The 25,560-nt window shown below is 43.4% G+C and overlaps 1 protein-coding gene across 1 annotated transcript in view; it reads right to left on the bottom strand.

Moving 5' to 3' along the window:
• The window catches only part of aff2 (AF4/FMR2 family, member 2), a gene marked incomplete at both ends in the record, with an annotated part of 132,664 nt that extends 116,726 nt beyond the window's left edge, over positions 1–15,938 (bottom strand). Inside the window, one exon of the mRNA XM_079268092.1 lies at positions 15,886–15,938. Coding sequence (XP_079124218.1) covers positions 15,886–15,938 — 53 coding nt within the window. The remainder of the gene's footprint in view (positions 1–15,885) is intronic.
• Positions 15,939–25,560: the final 9,622 nt, after the last annotated feature.

Here is a 25,560-nt window from a genome sequence, read left to right as displayed (position 1 = left end):
CTTTTGAACAACAGTGAACACAAACAGTAGGACCAGCTGAGCGCACAAATGTGTGTGTGTGTGTGTGTGTGTGTGTGTGTGTGTGTGTGTGTCCAGGGAGTGTGTGCTTCAGGATGAAGCAATCGAATCTCCAGCCTTCAATGTATGTGCTAGTGTTGACACAGACCCGTCTTGGTCTCTCATGTGTGTGTGTGTGTGTGTGTGTGTGTGTGTGTGTATGAGCGTGTGAATACTGGAAAAACGGAATTGTCCGCACGCTACCCAAAACGCATTGGGGCCCAATTCCCGAGAGCTGGAAGACGTCCAGAGACCGCTTTAAAAAAACAACAATGCCGCTGATGTATCACGCTTCAGCTGACTTCATCCGTCATCATTTGTGCGTGCGATCCAAACTTAATGAAAGTAAAACGCAGCAGACCATCAGATACACAAAACAACACCTCAGGATCAATACGCATTTAGACAGCCTGTGCGTGGTCACAGATGCGCATACACAATGCAAATGCACACACACGCACAAGGTTGAACACGAGCCAGACTCACACGAGCCAGACTCACACACATACACACTTAGAGTATTGATTGAGGTCCCTCTTAGCCATTTGCTCCACGGGCAGAGTGAGGGCTTACAGCTTGCAGCCTGGCCTCACCAAACCACCGCCATCTATCTACAGGTTAATGAGGCTCATCTAAGGTTGCCTTTGCTTCTTTACTGTGCATAGCAGCAGCCTCAGCATTACTCACATTTATAAAGAAAATGCCCTTTTATCTGGGATACAAATGAATAATGTAGGAGAGAGAGAGAGTACCGCCAACTTCGTCACTGTGGAAATAGTTGTTTACTGAAATGGATTATTCAGAATTGAAGTTCAAGTTGTGCCCATAAACTGCTTTGTGCTCGTGAAATATGATTTTGGAACAATGCAGGGCGGCCAGGAGGTTTCCCGTTGTGACATCAGACAAAATAAATCTATTGGCATCTGCAGGATATTCTCTACCTTTGTAGACAATTTAGTTTTATCTGCGATAATCAAGGGTTTATGGGAAATCATTTTTGTAAAAGGGTGTTTACAACAATGTTTCCTTTTTTTGTGGCGCAAGTTTTATCCCCTTCCCTTCAGCTCTTTATATGCTGAACAGGTGTTGAGAGTAAAAAAACTCTATGAATACAAGCTGTTTCCTAACGCCAAATGTACAAAAATAAATGAGATTTTCTTTCCTTTTCAAGGGTAGACGCAAGACCTTAAGAGCAAATTCCACAGAGGAGAAGATGTTATCGGTCAACGTTTAAAGCGAATACTAATAGCTATCACACTGAAGCCCCATGAACCCATGCAGCATGGGAGCCTGCCAAGGCCCACTTCAAATCCGGCCCCTCAAGCCCGACCCTAACCCACTTCCGCTTCCACTCCCTACCCGGGTGGTGGGTCCGCTATATTAAGTGCCATCCCAAACCAATTCTCAGGGAGTGGAAGTGTGTTATAAAACCCTCCGACAGTGAGTCCCTTGATTTTGTGTTCATCATGGAACACCCTCCATAAAAACGGTTCTGCGCGACTACCCGTATACACATTCACTCCTAAGCCTGTCAAATCGAGATAGACATTTAATATTGTCATGCAGACGCTAACAACCTTTTACAATTAAATATATTCTTATCGAGTCCAGAAAACGACAGACGTCTTCAACCATTGTTCTGAGATGTTGCGGTGGTTCCTGTTTCTGCCGGAGAGAGGGGAAGTTCAGCTTGCTGCTGCATTGATTCGTTCAGCTGCGAGTGTGACTACAGCTAGGCCGGTCCACACACACAAAAAAAACCCCACCGAAAGGTACAGAGACACACTGCCAAAGCAAGATGGACCTAAGAGAGACAGAGCTACACAACCTCACACATTGAAACAGAAAATAGATCGCTGTGTCCTGCCGGCTTTCAGACAAATTGTCTGTATATAATAGAGCCTCAGAAGTGAGGAAGAGGAGCTGTCCTGAAATTCATCTGTTCAACACAAAAATAAATAGTGAAAAGATGTGGAAGAAGTCAGAATGAAAGAAGAGGGGAGCGAAGAAGACATCTCGACAGACCAACAGAGACACGGCAGCCTCAGACGGAGAGAGGGGGCATGCTAATTAGGGAGTAGGTTGATAACAAATGTATTAGCGCGCCTCTGAAGGAAGGCAGAGGGGAGGAAGAGGGGTGAGGGAGATAGGAAGAGGTTAACAGAAAGAGGAAAGAGAGGGGAGACGCTGAAGCAGAAGGCAGAGGGAGACACGGGGTAATTATGAAAGTCGTTGATAAAGAGGTAATAAATGTCCTGGAGGGGAGCGGGAGTGACAGAGACAGAGGAGCAGTGGAGGAGGAAATGAGGACTGGGATCCTTTTGATAATAAACTTTCAGCATGGAGAGAAAAGTTATTACCACTCTTATTAACTTTGGTGAATAATACTTAAGTAGTTATGTCGCAAGGTCTGATATGGTCTTTCTTCCTGCTGGAAAATGAGAGGTGGAAACCGCTTTTGAAATGGGAAGATGAGATTTTACCGAACGAAGAAGCTAGTTAGCGATACGTCAACATGGCTACATACACGGTAATTTACACAGAATATTTTATTATTAAGTGTAATATTTAACTTTACATGAGCTGAAATTTCTGAAATGAACAGCCTGGCAGCCAGTTCAAAACGTAACATAACATATGGTTAAGCTAACCAGCTAGCTAGAATAGCAAAGCATTGTTCAAAGCTCCATGTGTTTCCTTTTTTTTAAATCTGTTTTCCCAAATAAAACAAATAATTTCGTAAAATGTAATTGTTGTCTACAAATGGTAGCTATAGACTAGCTTTTGAATGTCATAATTTGAAAACTTTCTCTGGACTTGTATAAAAGGGCTCAAGTTTAGTTTTTTTGTCTCGAGAACGTCCTTTGAAGTTTCAATAAGAGGATGGACATTATTTAGCAACAGATTTTTAGATATTTTTTTGAATAAATTACTGTCAACTGCTTTATTGATTTAACACTTTCTTAAAAGAATTGTACACTGGCGCATACAATTAGGTGTAAGATGCCGACAATCTAGTTTCTATAATCACAATTTTTACATGCAATATAGAAAATCTGTTGAAAATTCTTCAGCACAATCGATCATACTCATATCCTCTGATTTTTCATACAAAGCACCATGAGACATTTTAAAATGTACTGCTTAGATAAGATTTATTAACATTTTTTTTTTCTTTTTTGAAAGTGGACTTACTGTGGGACGTTAATCAAATATTATGCTTTATTCATTTTAGACATTTCCTTTAAGAAAGTTAAATCTAAATATTAATATTTCTGTTCATTCCCAAGTCCCAGACCATTTAACTCCAAATCCCTTCGGCGCTTCCCTTCTCTGAATAGCAAGAGACCCGCAGACACACACACAAGCACACGCTAAGCCGCTCTTTGGGGAGCAGGGTCCTCTCCTTCAGGGGAAATAACAACCACTGCAATGTCTTGATGTCACGTCACGCTTTGTTAAATGCGGTAAACGTGAAAAAAGTAAAAGGAATTATCATTATGTGGTGAGTGATAATACATAACCATCTTACACTACATAATGATACAATGTAACATACTGAAGGGGTTACAGCGACTCGCACATTTTAGGGTTTCATATGGGGGGGGGGGGGTTTCTCTCCATCTTTGTCAGTTTCCATGGATCACCTGTCAGTCAAACAGCTTCTGCACTGCACTTTACAAACATCACCTGTCAATCAAAAAGCGCATGTGTGTCTTTTTCTTCAGTCTCTCCATTGGTGGAGTTTGAGATTCTGCAGGTGGCGCTCTCTTCTTTGTCTGTCCCGCCGTGCCGCTCATGCAACCATCAACCCATCTCTTCTCTTAAAGACAAACTTAAAGGGGGGGGGGGGGGGGGGCGGGGGGACACACCACTTCCTCAGCTCCACATGGGGGTCTTCCCTGAAAAGACTTGCCTGCAGTAAATATAATAACGCTGTGATAAACTGGCAGCCAGTTAAAAATGTGCCATATAAATCAGTGAAAGTTGTTTGTACATAATCGCTGCAGGTAATTGTCGGAAATTGTGAATTCCCCAATTAAAACGAGTAATTTAATGTCCCCGCAGCGGCGCGGCGAAGCGGCTGACTTTGCAGTGTAAAGTCCTATACCTGTGCTCAAAAATTAAACCATCAAATCGTTGCGGTGAAACATCTCTTCATCCCCACGAAGGACATAGCGGCCCCATGCAAAAAAAAGAAAAAATGCAGGTGTTGTGCTTTGATAAGAGCATCATTAGGCGGTGTGTTAGCAAATGTCTTCAGGGTTCTCGTGTTAACACTGGAGACCAATTACAGTCAAACCCGGACTCTCTCTGCCTCCCTCTCTCTCTGCTTTTACTCTCCGCGCTTCTCCGGGCCTCGCCGCCTCTTTCTACCCGGTGTAAATAATGTAATTTGTCACAGACGGGCCTCCGTGTAGGAGATGACCTTTCCAAACCTCACAGTAAATTGGCCCCGGCTAGAAAAAGCTACGTCATTAGCCCTCTCCGTCTCTGTCTCGCTCTCACGTCCCCCAACGTCTCCCCAGCTCTCAAATTCAGTTTTATTATTCCTGTTTAATTTGAGATTCCGTGTTTAATCTACTGTCTTGTGAGGCTAACTAGCTCTCGAGTCTTTCTTTTTATCTCTCCAATGTGTCACAGTCACACACACACACAAACCGAATCATAAAGCCATGCTCTTTCATTTAAAGGAGGTTTTGATCTTCTGATGTGACCAAAGTGTTTCCATTGAAACACTTTACTGCTTCGAGAGCCCTGTTAAGTGTCTCTTTTTATTTTGTATCGCATTGTTACAAATGTGTCTGTATTGTTCTTGTGTGAGATTGTTGACCGTGTATCTGGATGCTCCCTCTGAGAGGGAGAAATACACACCCGTAAGATAATGCTACCAGTATGGCTACATACAAAGGTAATCTTTAACACTGTTGAGTGTAGTTGTTATTATAGTTATTAGCTTTATGTGAAATTAAGTTTTCTAATGCAATGGTCCGGGAATCAGTTAAACACACACAGTTAAAAAGCAGCACATACTGCTGCGCTGCTACTGTTCTGTGCTAGCTAACCAGCCAGCTAGAAATATCGTGAGCCATTTCCTGCAGACAGAAACCAGTCAGCATCAGCTCCATGTGGGTATCGTTCTCTTCACCCCCCCCCCCCTCCCAGACTGAGCATGGTAAAATGTAATTGTTAATGCGAAATTTTACCAACAGCCTATAATATATAAAATACAAAATATTATATTAGAACTCAAATCTAATATCATCCATTGACATTTCAAAAACATGGAAAACTGAAAGAGCCCTAATTTAGTAGTGATGAATTATTTCACTATTATGCACAAAGAAAACAATACAAGACGAAAAGGAAACTTAACCTCAAGAAAAAGTGATGAAAATAATTGTTGGTATTCCAGCATTTTAAATTTCATCTTCACTACACTGATAAAGATGAAATAGATTCCCTTGGTTCTATTGCTGCTGTAAATATATAGTTCTGAGCGTCACAACACGCCGCAAACTGGTTTCAAGTTGATCGATTTGGCGCGATAACATTTGGAAAGTCTAGAAGAGCTGAACAATTGATTTATTTTATCCCCATTTCGAGTTAGCATATTGCTAACCAGAAGTTTGCGGAAGTCTCTGGTGCGGATGCTCAAAAGTAGCTTCTGCAGCCCTGTTTTGACAATAAATAATTGTATATTATAAACCATAATGAACCTTCCTGTTTTTGTTATGGTTCTGTCCTAAGGAGAATACTCTTTGAACTGTAAACCATACCATTTATTTTGGTATTTCATCTCCCCCCCCCGTCACTATGTAAATGTCAACCAATACAAATTTGATCACAAAAAAAGCTGTAAATCTGGCATTGTTATTATCAATTTTATTATATATTATAGTGATAATTATTGACATTAAATAAAAAAAAACATATTGTGATAATATATTTGGCAACATCGTCCATGCATACCCTAACCCTCAATGTTTTAATTACCAGGAACAAGTGTTTTGTGGGGCACTGTTCCCTTTAGTTTGATAGTGGGTGGTAAACCCAACATGTAGGTAGAGTGTTAATTCTGCCCAGGTTGCTAAAAACGACATAATTCCCAGACACAAACATGCAGGGCATGACTTCAGTGCCCTTGGTTGTAGCTACGCCTGCGGTGCCTACCTTGTGCAAGCTGTGTGTAAATTAGCCGTGATTTTTCACAGGTCCGAGTGTGCCGCGCTGCCAACAGGCTGGCTAAATGAAACATGGGGCGTACCATAAGCACCTATTTGTACATTATACAACTATTATTCCAGACTGCAGGGTTACAAAAGTGGACCTGTGCAGGACTCGGGCGGGAAACAAAATCACATGTTGGACACCTGCTGAAACGTTCCAAGTTCGGAGGGCTAAAACATCCCTCTGACAGACGGCTAGACTGGCGTCCAATATGTTCGTGTAAAGCAAGAATTAAGTCGGCTTACTGCCACCTTAAAATACTCACAATACAGATATACAGTCAACATCAACCGGCAACTACAGCAGAGACGAGCAAACTACTGGAGCACTCGGTTCAACGCAGGGTGTGTGTGTGTGTGTGTTGAAGAAAGAAAGAGTGTGTGTGTGTGTGTGTTTGTGCGCATGCATTATCATTCCTCAGCACCATGCCCCTCTTGGCAGATGGCTCTGCCAACCTCGGGGGCCTGGTGTGTGTGTGTGTGTGTGTGTGTGTGTGTGTGTGTGTGTGTTGTCTTGGTATCTTGGGGGCATGAGGGCAGAAGCTACCTGGTGAAGACTGCCAAGACTCTCGCTCTCTCTTTCTCTAAATCCTCCCAACACACACACACACACACACACACACACACACACACACACACACACACACACTCCTGCAGATATGCCGAACCCAGTCACGACTTTTTAATATGCATGCGACAGAATTTGTTTTTTTAATCAGGTGCAGCGGTTAAGATGTCGTGAAGACAATGCGAGTGATTATTATTTGGATTATGCAGTTTATTATTTTGACGAGAGCGGCAGAAGGAAACTCGTACCTCCGTGAGAATCACATCAGATCATCATGACACAGTTCTGCTAGAGGGCAAGCCCTGCACTTCATTAACTAATTTGATTAATTACTAATTATAATTCCATAACAACACTACTTAAAGCAAATACTTGATTAACTAATTGAAGTAATTATTTCTTGGTTTTAACAGCAAATGAGAGAATGTAATTTCAAGCAGGCTCTTCTGTAAATTGTTTGACCCATCCATAATTCAGTTCTCTCAGCAAATACATTCATGTTATCGGAGGCAAACAGTTTGCAAATTGAATCAATTCATGACTAAATAAACAAAACAAAAAAAATACACATTCCACATTACTGTGCGCTTCATATTGCGATGAGCAACGATTTTCATCTGAGCTGATGCACGTCTGATGGATATTACAATGTCTGGTGATTTTCGTCTTTCAAAAACTCTAAAAACCGCTCACCCTCCACTTATCGCTCCGCTGTGTATTCTCTGATGAAAAAAACCAACACCGCAAGTTGTCTTCTGAGCAATAACCACACCGATAATTGTGGGTATTAAAAGGTGGGGAACTCTGCCGATATTAGAACAGCAGCTACAGCAGTGATCTGATCCCATGGGGAACATCCGGTACAGTTATGTACGCTATTCTGCTTTATAGTCTAATTAGTAGTTACAAGGCTTTTAGTCACATCTATTGACAGGGCTGTTGGGTTTTTTTTTTCACACACCATTAACTGGAAGTAATATCCCAACACAGTGCAACAATCTCCACTTCTGCTTGTTCGGTAAGCCGGCAGCTTCAGTGTGAAACGTTTCAAGCGGCTTCTGATGCAGGGAACGGTCGCTTCTGACTCTACCAGTCTGTTTCTATAAAGATATCGCAGCTCAGAGAGACATACTGTCTCTGTATGAGTACTTCAGCTGCACTCACGACTGACTTTTTATTGCACCTCATTGAGCCCCTGAGTGCCTGTTGGGTCTTATCTGATGTTCGTCATGGTGATTTGCTGTGCGTATGTTTTTTTTTATTTTTATTTTTTATTATATTTTCATCCTGTGTTTAAAATTTGATTTAAATTCCTTTAAATTTCATAAGATGCTACGCAGACGCAAAATTAACTCTTTATTTTGATGATAAAAGATTTGACATTTGACATTTTTAGTAATTACCTGAAGAGCTGATTTACTTCAGGATTGAATTTAAATTCTTAACCACGTCAATCAATAACTGGCTTCTGGGGATAATGTTCTCGTTAACAGCCATATTGCATGTTGCCCTGTGGCCTCTTGGCTCATTATCCATGGTATGCAAGGGGGAAGTGGAATGAGGATGTGCAATTATCAAATCTAAATGTATTTAGGGAAAGCATGGCGATAACCTCAGCCAATGGCAACGTGAACATCAGTAACAATGAAGGTCTTCCTGAAACTTTGAAAGACTACAAACATGGTCACAATACCCATGTTGTGTCGATTCCTAAAGGAGCAAACAAACGGTTGCGTGACCCAATCAAGTTATTAACACCCTGCCCTACTCTCTGCCCTTGGCCAGTGATTATTACAGTTCATCATTTCTCCAACAAAGGGCACGTAACGTTCCACAAGGTGAAGTGGAGGCTCTGGGAACATGCCATTGAACAGAACGTATGCGTTACTGTGTCCTGCTGAGGTGCAAATTATGGCCGATGAAGCCTCCAAGACCTTCGACACCCCTGAAGAAGCTGCAGAATTCAAATCCACCGTGGACGAGACAGATGGCAGACTGCATGTTTCTGGACATTCCCGACACTCACTGGGTCTCGCATGAATTATTCCTTGATGTAGTTTGGATCAGGAATTAATGTGTGATCAAAGGAAGAGGTATGACGTTGTAATTGTGTTGGTGTCAGACAGACTAACTTTGGATGCTGTTCAATATCAACAAATGATACATCTGTTTGAAGAAATGTTAAAGAAAATCTAAGCACTTTGTTCACTTTGTCTATGACTATGGTGATAACCCGGGCAAATATCCAAAAAGTTGTTTTGAAGATGGGTCAATTTCTAGCGTTTAGTGAGTTGAATCAGTTCAGGGTCTTGACCCTTTTTTCCAGCATGAAGACATTACTAATACTTTCACTCCCCTTGCTACTCGTGTGTCTTCCTCTGCAACAAGAGAATGATGCTTGTGAGTTAACAGAGACCTTCTTTGCTGGATCAGATCTTCTTCTAAGGAGCCAGTTTTAAAAACATCCATTATTTTTGATGAAGCTATAATGTAAAAATTAAAAGAAACATCCAGAAGAGCAAAGCCCCTGGATCAGATGAGCGGAGGAATGACTTTGATGAAGAGATTCTTTGTATAATCACTGATTTCTTCTCATCTTTTAAGGGGCGCCAATATTTCCTTTTCCCCGTTTTTCCAGTCAAAAAAAATATGTTCTGATTCAGGCCAACGGCTTCAATGCGAAGTGAACGTGGGAGGGGGGGGGGGGGGGGGGCTCTGATGAAGATAAATGTTCCGCTGAAGACTTTATGTCCCATCCAGATGGTTGACATTATGTTTTCTTATAAGACACTTAAAGAAGTGAACAGATGGCTTCGCTCTTTGTGCGGAGCAAGTGCAAACCTTGAAATGTCTCCACTCCGACTCTCAGCCATACATGAGGGTCTGGCTTTAAACACAATGATAAAGTTTTAACTGTTGACCTCTTGTTTTATACTAGTTCAGCCGCAACCAGTGTGTGCACCTTAATTATCAGAAATGACTCCAAAGCGTGGAAGATAACGGTATTTGTGGGATGTGATAATGTAAGTGGATCATCTGCTGAACAATTGGCTCAAAGGCTCATCTCCTTAATTAAGACTTCTTAAGATTCTTGAAATTGAGGCATTGTATCTCCTGCGCTACTTTGCTGACTGACAGCACCGTTTCAGTTGTTCTACTTCTCGGGCTTCGATGGATACCCGCCGCTCGGGATCAGTAGAAAGACGTGGGAAAAGACTGCGTTAGCGGTAAATGTTTACGCCGTGTGGAAGATATCCGTTCGGATGCACAGCCTGTATGTAATCGTATAGAGCATTCTTCACATCCCCTCTTGAGGCGCCTTTTGTTTTTTTCTCCTAATATGTCACAGATGTGGTACTTGAAGTCATAGTTTAAAACCTTTTGTCATGTTGCGGTGATACTGGACCTAGATCCTAAAAGAAACTGAGAAAACGAGTTGATTTAGAGATTCTCCCTCATTGTTAGTTCTTTGTTAAAATGCGTTTCAGCTGGAATGACACATTCGTATATAACGTTACATATCCTTTTGCAGGAAGAATTCAGTCTCGCTCTGCAGTCGTCCGCACAATTACTCTTTGGCCCAGCGAGAATAAATACTTCTGGAATACATCAAATCCACATGAAACCGGCGACTTTTTAAATATCTGGAAACACTTTCCTGAAGCTGCGCTAATCAATATGTTTTATATTAACAACAGCTTAAATTACCCTGGGAAATGTGAAAAATCTCAACTGTGGTGATCAGTAACTTTTTCATACAGGTGCCAGCACATCATTTGGATGCAACCTAATTTTTACAGATGTTGCCGTCCCTCTTCTTCCTACTTGAACTTGCGTAGCGACAGATAAGAGGGTTATGATCAGATACCAGTGTGTTAAAAAAACAAATTAATACACTGGTATCATATCGGATGATACACAAGTTCAAGTATTGGAATCTGTATCGGTTCAGGATGGTATGGCAACATCTCCAGAAATTTCACCGAAATGATGTACTGCTCCCCCGACCCCATTCAGCCCCACAAAAGAGAGAAACATTTCCATCTTTCTTATTCATCATTCTTATTCGTGCTGAAATGTTTGTCAAGTAATCGATGAATCAATCTAGAGAACTGACCTCCAACATTTTGAATGATCAATTTAGCATTTAAGTAATCTGTCACGCAAATATGTCAAAAACAATCCCTGGTTCCGGCTTCTTAGATATGAGGAGATGCATCTATCTAAAAGATACTTTGGTTGTGTATTGTAGGTCGGACAAAGCAAGATGTCATTGAGAGCTCCGAGAAACGTTTTACTGTTTAATTGAAAAAAAATAAAACTGTGTTATTTGCAACCCTACTCCCAATTACTGATGTTTGTCTGGTTGGATCTTTTTCATTCTGCCGAAGTCTTTTTTAAATGTGAAATTTGTTGATTTGTTTTTGGTTGGGACTCTGTGTTATAACCTTTGTGATGCTTCTCTATGTTTTGTCAGTTGGCAAGATTTGTTTCCGTGGTGAACATTTTAATTCATTTTGTTGTTATTGACATAGTTTGTGTTTTGTTTATGTGGAATTAGAAGTTTTTAAAAACGCACAAGAAATTAAATTGAATTTATCTCACAATAAAACAGCTTCAGAACCACGGACAGCGACTGCTTCCTCCCACAGTGACTCCAGCTGATCTCACTGGTTTCACACCTGCTGACTCAGCTCCTTTTGTACAGGCCCGAGGGAATAATTGTCCCACACCAGTAGGGCACTGAAGAGGATTTCCTAACCGCTAGAAAGCATCCTTCGGGTGTTATCTGCTGCTGGTTCTGGAGCGTCTGAGTGTGAATTATTGGCAGCTTCGTGACGAGACACAGCTTCCTCTCGCCGGCCTCTGGGCTGCCGTCGATGTGAAGCATCATCAAGCGGAGCCGGTTTGGCGAGCCGAGGCCCGATGGCGAAGCGGGGACGGACATTTCCGGCGTGACGACTGACTTCTGTGCGTGTTGAGCTCACACGTGCGACTGAGCTGATTGAGAGCGCGGGAGGATCGACGGGCACATCGAATAACGGACCGTGAGACTGAACATGGACTGTAAATTGACTCTGTCACCACTTCTCCTCGCAGACCCCCGTCTTCTCTACCCGGGAGAAGTGGACGTTTTTTGTTTTCTGGTCTGGAAACAGCATTATGGCTGCAACTGCAAAAAATGTTGAATCCAATTTTTTACATTTTAAAGCTGCATTAAAAAAAAGAAAAATCAAACAATTTATTCATCAAACGAGATCCAGTCATAATAATGACAATATTTATAACGATACACAAAGTGCCTTCCCACAGATGTGAACTTTTAAGCTCCAAAACACGCAGCTGGAATCTTCTAACTCTACGGCGACGATATGTGTAATCAATTCCCTAATTAACGACTTAAACGGTTCAACCAATCACCATCAGTGTCAATTAACAGCCAAAGCGCCCCCCCCCCCCCCCCCCCCAGATTCCGCCGCCATGATTAGCCGGCTACATGATGGGCAATTACAGCGAGGGGGACACCGCGTTCAACGCGAGCCCCGTCACGATCATGCCGAGCTCTCAGATCTGCGGGCGAGAGAATGAAACAAGGAGAGCGAGATGGGAGGAGGAGGAGGGAGAAAGAGCAACAAAGAGGAGTGGAGATGAAAGGGTATTTCTTCAGGAGGAGGAGGAGGCCCACTGTGTTGGATTCGTTCAGATTTAACAAAGACGTGGGGAGCTTCAAGATTGTTTTCTCTCTCTCGGTTTTCTTTTTTATTTCCCTTGAAAAAGGAAAATCCACTGTCAAACAGGAGCCGCACATCAATGGCGAGTGACAGACTTTTAACTCCCAATCTGACTGATTTTCATGGGTCCTATTGAAGGTGTGCGCCGGCTTTTATGCCGGTAAGATCCATTGTAAAAATCGGAGGAAAAAAGAAATAGGTCCATTTGAAAATATCTCTCTCTCTCTCTCTCTCGCATCCCACAGTCGAGGTGTTCTCCTCCTTATGATCTCGGACGCTTGAGTCCGTTTTAACATTTATTAGACGTCGGCTCCATCAAAGCCGCTTCTCCAGAGCTGCTGGTAAAAGACACCGGTTAGGAGCAGTCACCATCATGCTCCATTCCCAGCCAACGTGCATGCTTTCTTTGGCCCACACCACGGAGGAAGAGTTGGATGTATTGTGTTATTGGTATCTGGCTAGTTAACGGGTTCAGTGTGACTGAAATGAACCAGTTCGTACGAGTCGACAGTGCTGATTACGACACGGCGATACCACACCGGCATTACGAGTCAACGGCAGAAATCCATCAAGTGTAGCGCTCGTTAGAACAGAGAGAGCCTCCAAGTTCTCTTTGCAAGGAAAAAACAAAACCCCTGCTGACTTTTACACCTTTTTATATCAATATGTTTTTCTGTTAATCATCTTGTGACCCCTCAAGATTCATCTTGTGACCCCCTTGGAGGGTTCCTGGCCCACTGTCCTAATAAACAACCATGGCATGAACAGTATGTGCAGAATCTCAACAATTTGAAGCAGTTAGTAGTTTACAAGTATGTATATCGTCCAATCCTATAACAAAGGTTGCTTCAAGCTTTTGACCAAACGACCATTTCCCGGGCGAGGACGGTCTGAAGTGGACTTTCGTCTGTAGCATCCTCAGCAGCCGAGGACATCTAAAGGAGATACTGACTACAAGCATGAGACCAGAGCCTGTCAAAGAGATTCACTCCGTGGTCTGCAGGTGAAGCTCTCCTCTCCACTGCTCAACCCCTCAGCTTATTGTTGGCTTCTTCAAAATCAGCTGTTCCTGGCACATTCCTCCGGTTTCTTTTCCGAGCTGTGTGTTAATGTCCCATCGCAGCGGCGTGATGGAGCGTTGGCACACGGTGGCGGTGGGTTACATGTGTCGACACCCCCCCACCCACACCCCCCCACCGAGCTCGCTGTGGAGCCCTGAGCAGCTCCACTCCAGCAGCGGGGGGTTAAGTACCGAGCTGGAGAGGCGGGGGGGACAGCAGCGTGTGTCACATTTGTCCCCGCTGGAGCACGGGATTCACAAACAGCAACGCGGTTGCCAAGTCACCGCTCTCCCACTGCCATACCCGGGGGGAGTGGAGAGGCTGGAGGTTACGCACCGGTCCTCTCACTGGTCCTCTGCACTATTAGAAAGCCCCCAAAATACAGGATTCATCCAGCACAGCGCGTCTAATAACGTTCTCAATATCAAGGGACTTCATATGCTCACAACATACCCAGCAGTATATTTATCCGGCATGTAGACATATGAATGAAACATGCTCTCACATTGTTCTTAAAGCTAAATCGCTGGTTCGTTTTCCTCGTTTTTTTATTCATCCAGAAAGAATTTCCCTGACGTCCACTAACTTCAGGGATTGACTGTAGTAAATGCTTTTGAATAAAAGCTCTCTGTAGACCTGCAGCCTGAACTGGGAGCTGGCCAGTACGACCAGGGTCCGGCCTGACGAGCTGGTCTACATGTTACTTTTCACAATGTCGGATTGCTCCACCGATCCACGTCGCAACGGATTCCAAATCACGCAGAGGAACACGGTTGTCTCCCCTCCTACTTTTAAAGGCCTGAAACAAGACTTCTCCCCACGTGAGTCTTTGTTCTAGTCCTCTGCTGCATGTACAATCACTTCAGCCAGGATTGGGGATGGAAGGCGTTACTGTACGTCATGGATCGGGGCTGCAGCTTTACACATTACAGTGAGGTGAATTTAGACTTGTTCTTAGCAGAGCATGTTACATGTGTGGGAAAAAAACCACCTGTCAGTGCTCTCTGGTGGACAAAGTAAATAAAGGGGAGACTCTGGCCCGGGCCAGTTATCAGCCAAGCTCGAAAACAAATGAATAAATTATGATTATTTAAGTGGATAATGAACATCACAAGTCCAAGGTGATGTCTTCAGATGTTTTAGATATTCACTTTAACTCAGTAGAGAGGCTGGAACCAGAGATTGTGAGGTGTTTTTCCATAAATAAATAAAAAAGGAAAATGAATAAACCTAGATTACGATAATAAAGTTGCTGATTCATTTCAGCAATCAACCAATCAATGTACCAACCAATGGTGTTCAACTCAACCAGGAAGTATCTCTACTTCAGCCTGCAGGTCACTACAGACCTCTGGAGGTCAACGCTCACCTCAGGCTTCACAGAAACAATACCTGGCTGTGTTCAAGAGAAGAAGACATCTGGAGCGTGTGTACATTGAGTTGCTTAATTGTTCGACAAGACGCACAAACAAACACGCATGCAACATTAATGTTCCACTGACGTCCCAGAAATCATCACGACCCAACTTGACTTCTCCATAATGCTGCCCCCCCCCCCCCCTAAAAACAAACAAACACCCCCTCCACCTCCACCTGTGCTGCAGGTGGAGGCTAAACTCACCTGAACTCCGTTAACCAGACACTTTCTCTCAGCAGCACTCGTTTTTTTTGTTTTAAAGGACCAGAACGTAATAAACTCAAACAAACTGTCCAAAAACTTACGTTGTTACCGAACGTTCACTCACATCGTCTGACGTCTCTCTGCCCAAATGACCGCTGCTCAGTCACGCTGACCCGGTGCGGGCTCGCGTCACAATGAAACACCCCTCAATAATCACCATGAGACGGTTACAAACAAATAAGAGCCGGCGCGTGCTTACATGCGTGTGTGTGTGTGTGTGTGTGTGTGTGTGTGTGTGTGTGTGTGTGTGTGTGTGTGTGTGTGTGTGTGTGTGTGTGTGTGTGTGTGTGTGTGTGTGTGTATGTGTGTGTTTGCAGTCTACGCGTGAGCCTCCCGTTTCAACGGCAGCTTTACGGTGACAAAGAAAGACGGTTTGCACGATTTCTCCGGGACTCACTTTGGCTGCCTTTACATCTCAAAAAAAAGAAAAAAAAGAAATGCAATTTAACCCTTTATTTCACCATGTCCGTTCATCCCTCTTTTTAAAAAAAACCTTCCACATTAAACACGCACAATAATAATGATGATAATAATAAAGGAATAACACAGGACTTACCATGGCTGTTCGAGCTCCCAGTCTCTGAAAAAGTCGAATTCGAAGAGATCCATTGCCGCTTCGGGCTAGTGGTTAAAATCCAAAGCTGGTGCTACGTGGTTCTACATGGGCTACTGGTGCTGACTGACCGTGTGTGTCGGAGAGGAGCGAGCGAGCAGACTCAAGCGGCTTCCGCTGCCAGGAAGCTGCTACGTGGTCGAGGCGAGCTGACAGTCAGGCAGGCAGAGGTGGAGGGAGGGAGGGAGGGATGGAGAGAGAGAGAGAGAGCGAGAGAGAGAGAGAGAGAGAGAGAGAGAGAGAGAGAGAGAGCGAGCGAGAGCACACACGCGCTGGAGAGGGCTGAAGAAGACAAGTCACACTGAGATATATTCACTGCAAACATTTTCCCTTCATAACAAGTAGAGCTATTTATACTGCACGGAGCTTACAAAATAATAAGAAAATAAGCCTTGTTGTTACCCCCCCCCCCCCCCCCCATAAATGTGACACTTCATTGCCAACAGCTGAGAAAGGATTTGCCACAGATAACATGTAATTAAAGGCATCTTCATCCTGCAGGAAGCCACACGGTACAGTCAGTGAAATGGCCTACACACACTTTGTCATGTCATTTCACCATGAGTGATCACCTCTGATGAATTGTGCTGTTAGAACTCCCACAATCCATAAAAGCTGATGTATTTTTTTAAATTATTTTGTGCACCTATTCAGATTCTACACAGGTGCACTCGCTCACTGAGCTCCTGGGATTCTTCGTTCGGTCACAGGGTGGTGTAGGGCTCCACCCAGGGCCGTAACCAGGATTTTAGAAGGACTAAGGCCCGTCCCCACCAAAGGACATGTAGCCACAGGTCCTCCACATCGGTGTTTCCTTCCTGCCCTCTGATACGACACACAGGAGCGTTGCTTAAATCAGCGATCCTGCCGCTGGCAGGACGGCAACACGTCCTCATACCTGAACGTAGCGGTCGCAGTTTTAGACTCGTGGTGAAAGTTGTGGGACGGTCTCAGTTTGATTAGGTTTAGGCAACAGAAGGACTTGGTTAGGTTTAGGAGACTATCATGGTAAGTAGGCTGAATAAATAAGTGTGTTTGCTACATAACTTAACCTACGTATAGAAAGTTAACCTACATTGGCTATGGTATGCAAATTAACTAACGAGTTAATCTACGTTATTTATGTGAAGTAAATGAATCTGAGCTCATTTACGTTTCGTTCATAACGTAAATTAAGTATGGTAAGTATGTTAATTGACGAGTTAATCTACATTATGTACGTCATGTAGGTTAATTAATGCACATAGGTCAAAATAACACACAGCAGTCTCCTGGGTTAAAGTCCTGTGTTTGTCTGACCCGTCCATCCATCCCGTCCTCCCTACGCGGACTTTGCCGATCTTTGTCCTACGTCACCTGACTTCCTCCGTCGCGTCCCTTGCCAGTGTGCAGTAGCGGTGAGGTGGGTCAAAGTTGAGCCAGGACCTCTGGGCTGTAAGCTGTGGTAGCATGTTTACATTGGACGCTTACTCAGCAGTTTCTTGGGAACAGGTGAGTTATAACAACTGGTTGCCCCCATAATAAATCCCGACACACCACAGTTTCCTTCAAGATAATTCATTTCTTTGCAAATTTTTCTATGATTTGTAAATGAAGTGTTGCTCCAATTATTGGATTTTTCTCAATGTATCTCGGATGTTTTCATTTATAAGTGTATCGTTGTTAATGGCTTCAGCATGACATCATTCATGTTTTAAACCGATATACGCACCTAGCTCTTCAAGGATCACCACTCACAACTTTTCCACTGTTGAGTGTGAAGCGGTCCAGCTCCAGCCAGGCCTTCTGTTCAGTCCACTGAGGCTTGAGGGTCTTTAATCCACTGTGTGGTCACTCTGTGCTGACTCTGCAGGTGCTGTAGCGGGGCCTAAATACAGCATCTGGATGTCCCAAACAGCGACTCCTCTGTATCTTCCCGAACAGCACCGAGTTATACCAGCAATGACCGGACGTGTCGGAGTGTGCGGCGCGCTGATGGTTGCATGACATCATGACATCATGACATCATTCCTTGGGTTGCACACAGCCTCTGTAGCAGCCTCGGTGAAACGAGCTTACGCAGAGAAGCATCAAAGCAGGACGCCGGTGCCGACAAATGTTCCCTGAAACATTTTTTTTGCAGTCCAGGTGGTGTTTGAACCCCCTCACCAACCAACCACCCCTCTCAAACTACCCCCCCCCCCCCCACATCTGCCTTCCTTCACCTTTGTCAGAGATGGGCCGAGGCCGCGGCGTGTTAATAACAAGTTTATCAGCCCGCCATCCTCGCTCTCTGTCGTACTTTCGCTGCAACACATGCCCAGCGGCATGTTTCTCCTTTTTACTGCTTACGCCTCGCCATGAATAATGGCCGACCAGATGGTTGAAACTTCTCGCTCAGCGTGTGCCGTAACGCCGGTGCCTCTGTGACATCACTGTCCCCTCCTTTGAAAAAAAATGAAGGGAAAAAAAGCCCTCCCACGCAGAAGGGCGCGTGTTTTCACGCGTGATGCCAGAACACGAGAAGTCCAAATGTATCGGAAGTCATATTCTGAAGATATACTGCAGGCTGTGTGTGTGTGTGTGTGTGTGTGTGTGTGTGTGTAGGTGTGTGTGTGTGTGTGTGTGTGTGAGTATTTTGGTCTGCTCTGGGGCAACATGCCAGCACTGCTCTGCATTACGCTACGCAAGTACAAACAGCAGCCTCGGATGGAGAGGAAGAGCGTTAGCCATGGAGCATGATGGGAATAAAAACAACGGCTCCGCCACAAGCTCAACAGTCTGAAAAGTGCTGTTTCACGACCTTGATCAATTCCAGCCATTTCAGCCCACCACCGCAAATCAATATTCCAGACGTCTCCGGATCTTAAAAACACCACATCAAAATTCAAACAATTTTCAAGGATTTGAAGCACCTGCGGGAACACTGGTTGCGCGTGCGTGTGTGTGTGCGTGTGTGTGTGTTTAAGAAAGGCTGTCCAAACTAGGTCAGACAGAGAACGACTGGAGAGAGGTAGAGGAAGATGTGGCCGCATTTTAATAAGCAATTGTACGGTGAGTTGATGGAGAATTAGATGACAACAAAAAGAGAGACATTAAGGTAATTAAAGGCAAATACACACAGAGAGCTACACACCATCGCATCACACAGGCTTCACTAAGACCAAAGCAGCTCTTTGTTTCGAGATTTTACTGTGTGTGTGTGTGTGTGTGTGTGTGTGTGTGTGTGTGGTGTGTGTGTGTGTTTTGGTTGCTGTCTTTTGCAGTGTTGTTAAAGCCACAGCTGTGCCGGTAATTTTAATGATGACAAGTCGAGTTAGAGTCTCTCATACACACACACAGACACACACACACACACACACACACACACACACACACACACACACACACACACACACACACACACACACACACACACACACACACACACACACACACACACACACGCGCGCACACACAGACGGAGCCCAGAAGAAAAACAAACTGATGGAATGGAGTCAGGAAGGACCAAGTTTCTCAGCTTTTAGCTCATTATACTCGCTGTGTATCTTGCAGAAGTTGAGTAGTGCATGTCATGAATTTTCAATCCGTGTCCAGGCTCTCTCTCTCTCTCTCTCTCTCTCTCTCTCTCTCTCTCTGTTTGTCTGTCTCTCTCTCTCGCTCGCTCTCTGTTTGTCTGTCTCTCTCTCTCGCTCTCTCTCTCTCTCTCTCTCGCTCTCTCTCGCTCTCTCTCGCTCTCTCTCGCTCTCTCTCTCGCTCTCTCTCGCTCTCTCTCTCTCGCTCTCTCTCTCTCTCTCTCTCTCTCTCTCTCTCTCTCTCTCGCTCTCTCTCTCGCTCTCTCTCTCTCTCTCTCTCTCTCTCTCTCTCTCTCTCTCCCGCGCTCTCTCGCTCTCTCTCTCTCTGGAACGTGAAGAGGCGGTGGATCAGCACGGCACCACAGCTCCCCCATGTGGCCGGTAAGGAGCATTACAACCTGAATACACATTAGTTGGATCTTGATTTTCAGCTCACGTTTGGGTAAAAACAAATCTCTTACTTAACCTGTTGTGAACTTGCTGAAAACCAAAAACTAGATTAAACGCCTATGGAACATGTGAGTAGCCTGAGAATTCTTCCTCTTTCTTCAAATCTTTCATTTTTGAGGCAAATGTATTCCTGGTAAAATAAGTTGTTGTTTTTTTAAAGACAATGCAGCTTTTAGAATCAACAAATTAGCATTTAGAACACGTAGTATGTTTAAACGATTGCAAGAGTTTGTCCTTCTCCCCGAGCATCCTCCTGCTCATTTCACTCATGCACCAAACATGCTGATGCTGTTCAAGGCCACAGCGCTTGAGCATACGAGGCTGTAGTGAACGGAACAGAGGCAGGTCCTTGAACTAACCGTGCACGGTAATTAGGACCCCGGCGGTCTAACCGACCAGCTCAGGGGCCACAACATCTTCTAGCTACAGTATGTCTGACTACAGTGGCCATGTTTGAAGCAGGACAGTGATGACGTCACTGTTTTGTAGTGTGATCCTCTTTTCTAAGTCAATGATTACATTTCACAGATAAAAACACATTGAAGCTTTTTTACATATGCAGTTCATTCAGGTCTACTCAGCATTTTTAGCATCTTTCATCTTATTTCATTTTTTACGGCCCACGACTTTATTGTTTTAATTCACTCCTTCATTTGGTTTTACGTCCGCCTCGGGAGGAATTCTCATAACTTTGGGGATTTTTTGACTTTTCATCTGACACCATCATCAGCTAAAATGTTCGTCGACAATACTTTGGTTTTGTGACCACATTCCTTCAACTGATTGCCATTAGCCTCAGCTGACTGTGCTTTGTGGTGATCAGCTAATATTAGCATGCTAGTATGCTTAGCTGAGATGGTGAACACTATACCTGCCAAATATTAGCATCTTAGCATTGTCGTTGTGAGCATGTTAGCATGCGGACATTATTTACCTCAAAACAGCTGTTCTGAAGTCTCACAGAGCTGCTTCATCATTTTATCACATGATAAAATTATAATTCATGTTTAATCATATTTTCATACAAGGACTACATCCTGGGGTCTGCGGGGACCCCGGTTGGTAGGGTCGATCGCACTTGGGGTCCGTCCGCCCAGCGACACAGTAAAATGAATTATTTTTAACAAGACTTCTTTTTCTCTTCGATTTCAGATCATATACAACCAACAACAAAAACACACGCCCATACATTATGTATACGCTCACATAGTCGATGAGATTGTTGCCGGCCCACACTGAACCTATTGAAAGGTCAAAACATCATTTTACACGAATACTGGAGTTCCATAAGCACTGCTCACCCAACTCTTGGCACATTGTACTGTGAGCTCATACCTGACAGTAAAACCCAGAACGTCATAAAATTCAGAAGTCAGCCGGAGCTAACGGAGGAAGATCGACCTTTATTTATTGAAACGGCTTGCATACAAAATATATTGCACTATAACCAGACATGTCAACCCAAACGTTTTAAATGCAAGTGTTATGTACAAAAGGAAACCCAAAAGAATGCCCAAAAGTGCACACAAGGTTTACAGCTTTTTGTTTTGACTACCCTGGTTTAAGTATCTCCAGATTATTTGCATGTCTTCACTTTCTGGCACTCTGCTGTTGAACAGCCCACAATGTGACTAGTTTACATTGGTTATAAATATTCTGCAAATATATGAAATCTGCCGTGGACGCCGAAGCAACCGCAGTTATCTTCACATGTGGTTCCACATGAACAGCGTTGCAACCGCAACTGGACTAAAGGTTTAGTGACGGAGGGATGCCAAATGGTCATTTGGGACTCTTTTACAGTTAAAAGGATTTAACGTTATTGGAACTGAATTGGGACTCCACAAAGCATTACCGCTGCATGTTTGATGTATACAGTGTGGATATCGAGTCAAAATCAAGGGTTGTTGAGGAGTTTGGGTCTATAATTCATTCGCAAGACAACCCAGCAAGCAGTGTTGCAGCTTAAAGAGTAGGAATGGAGATTAAATCACAAGCATTCCCCTTCTGCAACCCATTGGATCATGGGTAAAAAAATAAAATAAAATACACTCTGTACACCAGAACATGAGAACAGCACACAATTACAACAGTTGAATGTCAATAAAAGCGAGTACGCCGCATTTTGCTGGAAAACACCATCAACATTTCGAGAGAAAAGCGGTGAACAACCCAACAACCAATGACATTGTCGCCTGAAATGAAACCTTTCATTGCGTGAGCAGCTGCCAAAACGTATTTTCTCTTCTGAACAGAATGTAAAGTACCGGTCATCAGTTCTATCATGAAAAGTTTCACGTGAATTAACAGCGATATGTTATTTTAAAGAAGCATTACTCTTTCCAAATCCATCTCTCAGTATTATATAGGTTTGGTAGTACCATTCTACTCATATCAAATTAAACATAGTACTGTTCTCATGTACTGGAGACAGAGGACTGCATTGAGGACAGTGTCATGCCGAAAACAACAAACAAAAGAAATTGCAACTAAGAAGCATCTTAACAACAGCACGCCTGCGCAAAATGTCCTCAGCAGTGTTCTTCAAAGTGCCATTAGGCATCCCATGTGACCCCTTACGTTGCCAGGATGAATCAACAATGTGCACAGCTTGATCCTGGGAATTAAATTAGCGCATGCTGTTCCTCGTCTTAAAACTTTGGTTTGGGTTCCCAAATGGTTTATGTTCCATGTGACCACTTTTGTAATGTTTTCAGAAGGCTAGATACGGGACCAAGACGCCACATTAACTTTTCTGCCACAATCTCGACTCATCTCAAGTTAGTTGTTTCTATGGCAGGTTACTTGAGAACAGGATTGGATAATGATGTAACAACCGTCACGTATAGGAGACTCTTAAGTAAAGTCTCCTTTGTAAAAATGCTTCATTAGCACCAATTCTTTCATGACCCCAACTGGTCAGCATGCAACAGTCCTCCCTCATCTCTTTTAAATTGACATTTTCCACTATAGTACAAGCCTAGGCCCAGCATTACAGTTGGTTTAGAACCCCCCCCCCCCCCCCTAAAAATCAAACCAAAGCACGAAAAAGCTATTAACCTGCTTTTGTTGGTTGAATTCCAGCAGTTAAAACATCTAGCATACACTCTCAACCCGGTGTTTGGAGGCACAATAAAATACACCAACAAGCAGGTTGAGGCTCAGCCACAGATGCAAAGAAATGCATTGTCTCTGGCGTGACGCAACAGAGCGGATGTGAAGGTTGGACCTCTGTAGACTCAGTAGCGTCTGTAAGCCCCGAAGGTCTGGAACACCCTCAAAGCGCATCCGACTTGCATGTGGTTCTTTTATTGTCAGTTCAAGGGCAACTGAACTGCTTTACACCAGCCCAAAAGGAAAATGATTATAAAATGTTAATCTAAATCAAACACCCGTCATTACCCCAAAAAAAGCTGGGTCTCTATACATGAGAGATGACAAGTCCAGGGGACGAGCAATGACTCTGTCATCTCCTTAACATGAAAGGGAAAATCCACCATAAGACATTATTCACAGGTTACTTCAGTCATTGTAGCAGGCAAAGCTTTCCTCAAGCTACAGTGTGGTACATAGAAGCAGACCAATGTGTGCTTTATTTACAACGTTGAAAGAATTGATACACTGTGGAAAACACAGAGCTGGATGACATTACAACTTCCTAAAAACAAGTCGTGTCTCATTTGTCGAATCTGCACACAATCGGAAATGTAAAAACAACAAGTTGCGGTTCTGCGGAAGACTTTCGTGCTGAACTACCATAACTTTTTACATTTCTGTCTGTGTTGGAAATAAACCCAATAAATATGGCGTGTTCATGAGTTAGTTAGAAACTAAGAGAGCCAGGCTAGCTATTTCCCAAGATGTCTCACCTATTCCTTTAAACTTAAGTACTCGCAATCATTTCAGGATTTTAGATCAACACTCAAAACATGTTGACTCAAAGTCCACTTGCTTTGTTTTTTTCCTGAGCTTTTAGCTGCATCTCATGATCCTCTTCAAAATGGCCCAAGAACGGAAACTTGGTCAAGCGGACCAACAACAGAGCAATCTTCATCTCCCGAGAGGAAGACCATGAGCTGTGGTTGAAAGCCCTCAGAAAAAGCCAGTAAGTGGACTTTGAGTGTAGTTTTGGTGAAAACTGTTCCAGAGGAAACTTAAATGCACATGATGGATCTGTTGCATTGTTGTGCTAACTGGTAGTAACAAGGAAAACTAACCCAAACTGCCACTGTAAATATGGTCACCATGTCATTCAAACTTCCAGTGTGTTTTTATCAAGGAATTCCGTTTTAGGGTGGATTTTCTCTGTCAAATAATCCCTTAACTCACCGCTCTCTTTCAGTAATTTAACGCAGTATTAAACAGCAAAAAAAAGAAAATATCAGCAAGTGCACATTTGAAACAACAGTACAAATCTTTTCTCAGACATCATTATATACACTCCTTTTTTTTTTTTTTTTTACAATACAAAGTAACTCCATACTATTGATGCTCTATTGACAATACAGATGTTACTTTCACTTGAGCCGTTTGTCGACGCACTGCAGGGAATGATCACTGGGATTAAAAAACACAACTCGGCTGCAGTGTGAGCGGCAAGTGAGAGCAAAAGGTCCTAACAGATTAGTGAGAGAGAGGATTGACACCAATAATACTTGAGAAAAAGAAAGACGAACCCCAAAAACAAAACAAAACAAAGTTTCATGACTCATTTTACATAACCGTTTTTCTTTTGACATTTTCTAAAAGGTAAAAGCTCCCTGTGTGTCACTGACTCTTAAGTTGATCAGAACTCATCGCCGGCTAACCCAGCTGAACTCAAGTCAAGGAGAAATCTGACAAAGATTGAAAAGAAATAAAGGTATGTATTTTAATTATTTGTTTTAAGCGTGTCGAAAACTACTGAAAGTCCCCAAAATCCGTTATAAAGATGTACATGCATCGCAAGACTAGAAAGGTACACTCATCTCTGGTTAAAGATAAGACCAGGCTCAACCTCTGAAATATTTTCAGTTACTTTCAAAGAAGGAGAGGGAGATATAGGGAAGAAAGCTACACTGGGTCACACCATTTTGCATCCCAAGCTAACATGAAAATGGGGGTTTGTATGGAGAAAAAGTTGTGTTTGACTTTGGAACAGAAGCAAAGTAGCCACTCAAAGTCATGAACTGCACTGGCCTACAAAAGCAACTGCATCCGTGTCACAGATCAATTGAACCAGGTCATGAGCGACGGGGTTTATGTTTGTTGACTGTACAAGGAAACAGCTTCAGTGATTAAACTGTATCAGGTGGTTAAAGCAGGCGGTTTCCTGGACCCACCCTTTGAGTTTCAAGGAACTTTAGAAACACTCGATGACCAATGGGTGAATCAATGATGTCACGGCAGGAAGTAGCCATCTTTAGGCATCTGGTCCTTCATCGCCGTCTCATCATCCCTGATTTACATGTCTAGGCTGTGATACTAGCCACTATTAAAAGGCACATGTCACACAAAATATGGCGAGATTTCTCTGAGCAGTCGCAGCTTTTTAGCTATGAATCACCAGTTTTTTTCTATCCGTAAAGTACGATGCTGGAGCCAGCAGTCAGCTAGCTTAGCTTAGCATAAAGAG

The sequence above is a fragment of the Melanostigma gelatinosum genome, assembly GCF_949748355.1.
Source record: "Melanostigma gelatinosum genome assembly, chromosome: 5".
In the NCBI taxonomy this organism is placed as follows: domain Eukaryota; kingdom Metazoa; phylum Chordata; class Actinopteri; order Perciformes; family Zoarcidae; genus Melanostigma; species Melanostigma gelatinosum.
This window is presented reverse-complemented; position numbering and strand designations above follow the sequence as displayed.